The 5,639-nt window shown below is 52.9% G+C and overlaps 1 protein-coding gene across 1 annotated transcript; it reads left to right on the plus strand.

Moving 5' to 3' along the window:
- Positions 1-4,699: 4,699 nt before the first annotated feature.
- LOC123403843 (cysteine proteinase inhibitor 8-like) lies at positions 4,700-5,218 on the plus strand. Its single transcript, XM_045097765.1, has one exon. It carries the CDS (start codon positions 4,750-4,752, stop codon positions 5,107-5,109), a length of 360 nt encoding a protein of 119 aa, XP_044953700.1. The 5' UTR covers positions 4,700-4,749; the 3' UTR covers positions 5,110-5,218.
- Positions 5,219-5,639: the final 421 nt, after the last annotated feature.

A 5,639-nucleotide genomic window follows, 5' to 3' on the forward strand; every position in this document is an offset into this window, starting at 1 on the left:
GAGGAAGGTCTCCATGGAATCTTCGAATCGAAGCTTCTTGGTGTTGGCCACCTGCAACGCCTTCAGCTTTTCTTCGCGAGCTTCCTTGCAGTGCACTCGGACCAGCGATAGCGCCACGTCCGCACCACAACGAGCGGCAGACTTCTTCCATGCCTGCACTCTGTTCGGGACGTCCTCCAGCTGAGTCATCAACCCTTCTATTTCCCGCCGGGAATCATCTTTGGGCCACAGCTCCTTGTCGATCCAGCCAATGACTTCTCTCAGGCGGCCAATGAAAGGTCCCACTCTGCCAAGGCGAATATGCGCTCGGAGCAAGTCCCGATTGGCTTCGTCGCCGAGTAGAACATTTGGAATAACCGACCGCTCAATGTCACCTGCTTCAGCCTCAGCGTCCAGACAAAAATCTGCAAAGAAAAGACGAGCAGAAAGTAAGCGCAGAATGAACTACAAAGTCAAGAAGCACTCGGCAAAAAGCTTACCACCGAGCAGTGCAATCATCTTCCTTGCCCAGTCGCTGACGTACTTCTCCTGCGAAATGCACCGACTATTCATCAACTTCATCTGACCCATCAGTTCAGTTCTTTGCTTATCCGTTTTCTCAATTACAGCCACCAATGCCTTGTTGGTCTCCCGGGACTCCTCCAAAGACTTCTCTCGTTCAGCAAGAGCCCCCTTCACACCAGCCAAGTCTTTCACAGCCGCCTCCAATTCCGCAGAAAGCTGAATATTTTCAACCTTCAGAGCATTTTACGCGGATCCCATTTCGCAAGTCTTCTGCCAAATCAGCGCAAAGGGAAGATCAGACACATTCAACAAGGAAAACAAACAAAGCTCAAAGTTCTTCAGACCCCTGCCGATGCAAGCAATCGACAGCGGTCTCGGGGACTACACCCAGTGGGTTCACTAAGAGCAACCCCACTGGCATGAAGCTCGAGCAGGCCGGCCCTATTGAGCTACATGACAAACAGACAAGCCTATGAGACTACTATTACCCGACCTGAGTAACACTACTCTCGGGGACTACACCCAGTGGGTGCACTTCGAGTGCCCCCACTGGTACCATTCGGGCAGATCAACTCTGGTCTGATCAGGTCACGGAAAATACATATGAAGACAACTGTCGGTGCAAGCACTCGACAGAAGTCTCGGGGACTACACCCACTGGGTTCACGCGGAGTGAACCCACTGCAAAATAATCCTACTGTATTCGAGTATATCACTTAAACCCCCAGTGGGTTACAAGAGGAAAGTAAACACTTACTAGCGCACGTACTCGGATATCATCCCGGAGTTCCAAGCTTCTCTTGTACAAAGACGCGATGGAGTCGTACGCTCCCTTGGCATCACCCACCATCAACTCCACCTGCACCATGGCCTCCTTGGCGGCTCCCACTTGGTCTTCCGGGAGGTGTCGGGCGTCGTACTGGACGGTCGACGGACCCGGCACGACGAAAGACTCCTTGGGCATCCCAAGTCCCACTCTAGTCGGTTCCGCCGCGAGGGGCACCGCCTCAGTCGACGGCATTGTCTCGGTCGGCGGCGCGTCCGTGGTGGGAGCACCAGCAGATGGAACAACCTCAAGGACAGGCGCCAAAGTTGGCCCTGACCCCTTTTGGTCGTCCTCCTCCAAATGAATCACCTCCGAAGGAAGCCCGACTGAACAACATGAGATTACAGAAAAAGGGCAAGATTAAAGACAGCACTTGCGAAACAATAATGCAAACTCTCGGAGTCATCACAACATACCTTGGTGGGATGTGGCAGGGTTATCCATATCCATGGGATCATCGTCCTGGCGCGGCAGAGAGGTGGCGGAGGTAGCAGCTCTGTCGAGTAAAATCCTCTCGACCGATAAGCATGAGTTCAATCAAATACTGAAAGAAGATGGGAGAACAAGACACTTACGCTGAGGCAACGGGAACAACGATCCTCATCCGAGGCAAAGCTTTCCGAGGCTTGGACCCACTCGGTTTGGCCACCTTGGACGGTTGGTCCGTGGGCTCGGCAGCAGCGTCCCTGGTCCTCTTCACGCCCCGAGCACTCGGAGCCACGGGAGGAGCTGGCGGGGCACTCGGGGCCGCTCGAGGAGCCGACGGAGTCGCGGCTTCGTGACGGCATTTAGTTCGAGGCTCTGATGGTGGAGGTGGCGAGCTCTGCTCCCCAACCTCCCCCTCGTCCTCTTCGGTCTCCTCCTCCGTCTCCCCACTGTCGGAGACGTACTCGGCGCTGTCCATGCTGCCCTCCTGGTTGCCCTCCTCTTCCTCAGCCGGATTCCGTTCGAGACGGGAGAATGCCAGTTGGTCCACTCCTGCACAAAATACATTCGACAACGTTAGACGTCAGGCGGTGGTACAAGAAAAAGTGATAAATCTAAGAAGATTGAAAGCACTCCACAAGATGTGCTCACCTCATTCGGAGAAGGATTGTTGGCGCGGAAGGGCTTCAGCCGCCGGGCTCCTCTGGGGTTATCGCACGCGTCTGTGATGCCGCGGACCCACGCCGTCACAACCTCCCCGGTCACGCATTCTGGATGAGTCCGACTGGAGTCTTCAGGCCCCACGTAGTGCCACATGGCGTGGTGCTGGGCTTGCAGCGGCTGGATGCGCCGACCCAGAAAAGTCTCCAGCAAATCCGTGCCGGTGACCCCCTTGCGGACGACAGCAATCAGTGCGTCGACTAGAGGTTGGATCTGGATCTTTTCCACCTTTGTGAGCGCAAGTTGCCTGGGAGGGGCCGGACGGTCTAGGCTAACGGGTGGCAACCCAGTCGTGGCATTCGGACAAGCTATGTCCTGGCAGTAGAACCAGGTCGACTGCCAGTTCCTAACTGACTCGGACAACTAGAAAGAGGGGTAGCTACTCTTCGTTTTCTTCTGAAAGCCTAAGCCCCCGCAGAGCTGGAGGAGATGGGTTTTATCGTCCGACTGGCTAAGCTATTTGACAGTCTGGGACCTAGCGGAGAAGATGTACTTAAAGAGCCCCCAATGGGGGGGACATCCGGTAAAGCACTCACAAAGGGTGACTAATGCGGCGAGATGGGCTATCGCGTTTGGAGAAAAATGATGGAGCTGCGCCCCGAAGTGATTCATAATACCTCTGAAGAAGGGGTGGGGAGGCAGGGAGAAGCCACTGTACACGTGGCTGAGCAGCAAGACGCGCTCTCCACGACTTGTTGGCAATCATGCCTTGCTCCACCAGCTCCAGCAAGTCGTCCGCCGTCACCGTGGAGGGGAGGAAATCCCCCTGGATCCAACCCGCCGGCAGTGCCTGCTGTCGCCGCTGAGCAGGGGCCGCCGCCTTCTTCTTCTTCTTCGGCGACTCACGCTTGCTCGTCTGCCCCTTCGTCATGGTGAAGGCAGCAGATCCGCAGAGGAGGATAGGAAGGAGGAGGCTTGGAGCGCGCAGGGAGCTACGGCAGAAGCGAGGCGAGTGCGAGTAACAAGGGCAGCGCAACAAGAAACCCCCACTGGAGAGGCTTAAATATGCTTCCGACTGAGTCACTAACAGGTGGCCCCGAAATCTTATCCCCCGACCGGCTGCTGCGATATTAGTGGAGAAGATAAAGGCGCAGTAAGCGAGGCGGCAGAAACTACTCGATGACGATGTCGTCATCCCCGCTGAGCGCGCGGCAACCGAAATTTGAGGATCCGAGAAAATCCGCCGCTGTCAGTTAACCGGTCACATCGAAAGATTCCACGGAGGCACTCGGTCCCTGACGGTTCGTTTCACTGGTATATTCACTCGGATCACTGGTTGAGAGGATAAAATGGATCGAGGCAAACAACGCCAAAGTCACATCCATACCAGTCGGATCCGTACTCCAGGCATCACTTCATCGTTTCAACCCCGATCCATTCGGGGACTAATGAGAGGGGTTATAGTCCCAGGGTAGGGTCATAGGCCTGCCCTATAGGTCCTACCCAAGGACTAGCCTTCATAAAGGACAAGGCCCTTAGACAGTTTCGACTGAACTAAGGACTCCCCCATCATCCAGTCGGTGACGACTCCCCCATCATCCAGTCGATGACGAGCATTCGGAGCGTATTAAACGTACCGACTAAATTCCACCATGTACATCGTAACCTCCCTGGAGGGAAACGGTCATACGTTTTCATACACCATTATTAGCATTTAAGGCGTACGTTACCTGTAACATAGGCATTTACTCGCCACTATTCCACCCCTGTCCACCGGGCCGTTGTGAAAGGCAACGCACTCTATATAAGCCGCCCTTCCCCACTGGTGCAAGGGTTGGCATTTACTGTAACCTATATTCCACTCGACACTAAGCTGCCAAGAGCACTGAGACGTAGGGCTTTTACCTCCAGCGTAGAGGGGCCTGAACTCATACAACCTCGCCGTAGCTAAGGCTCTGCCCATCCTTTCGTACCCTACACATCTACTGTCAGACTTATACCCATGACAATATATATTTAGCTAGTTGAATTGACAACCTAAAACTACGCGCATGTCCTATACACTTGGACGGAGGTAGTATCCTCGAGAATCGCCTAATATCAATTGCTGCCAATCAAATCGCCACTTAACACTCTAATATTATGCGTACAATCAATTATATTTCTAAATATGGAAATACTCCTAATTTTAGTTTCCACCAATTAATACCTTCCAACTCGTAGTTACGAGTGCTCCCTATTTAAATGCTCCCCACCTACTCCTCTTCTCCACACACGATCCTAGTTTCTATACAAACTCCATCTCAAGGTAACATAGCCGCTGCCAACACAGAATGAGAACTACCAGCTTCCTCCTCCTCCTCCTTGCCGGTGCTGCTAATCTATACCTAATTGTCTCACCAACTAAAGCGCTTGGTGGGGAATGGCAACCGATCCCCAATGTCGCTGACGCTCATGTCCAAGGGATCGGCAAGTGCGCGGTGGACGAGCAAAACAAGGTGACAAACTGCGGCCTCAGGTTCGCCAAGGTTGTGAGCGGCAAGGTTCAAAACACAGGCGTCACTACATACCTGCTTGACGTTGACGCACTGCGGCTCGACGGCTCGCACAAAATATATCAGGTGGAGGTGGTCGAGCAGAACTCTTCGGGCAGTTCCACATGCAAGCTTGTCTCCTTTGGCCCAAACTGTTGAGCGATCGATGGCTGTTGTAGTGACGGATCGCTGAGGTTCTTGTTGCATGATGTATGATGATGCCATCATTTTCAAGCCAACAATAATAAATAATTCCGTTCCATATTTAGTTCCATGCTTTATTGGCCTGTATGAACTACATATTTAGTTCCAGACTTTTCATACTCGTAAATACTATAGTACTGCAGTACTTAATTTACTATACGTAAAAACTTACTAGTGTGTTTGTTGTTTGGAAACGCTTTTTATCAGTAGTCTGGCAGAAAATTTTCATCAGACGGGTCACACAACAGTTGATTCTTCTTCAATCCCTGGCTAGTGATTCTCCGACCATTTTCATCACTTCACGTATTAATTCACTCCTAGTAAATCTCGCCTGCTGCCCAGCCCCAACCTCCTCACCACATCTGATGCGAGTAAATCTAGCCTGGCCGATCCTCCACCCCACCCCGTCTGGCATTCCATGGGCGAACTCATGCCCAAGCACACCAAGCTCGCTCAACACAACTACAACCACCGCGGCCACCCTG

This window comes from Hordeum vulgare, chromosome 6H (assembly GCF_904849725.1).
Source record: "Hordeum vulgare subsp. vulgare chromosome 6H, MorexV3_pseudomolecules_assembly, whole genome shotgun sequence".
NCBI classification, from domain to species: Eukaryota; Viridiplantae; Streptophyta; class Magnoliopsida; order Poales; family Poaceae; genus Hordeum; species Hordeum vulgare.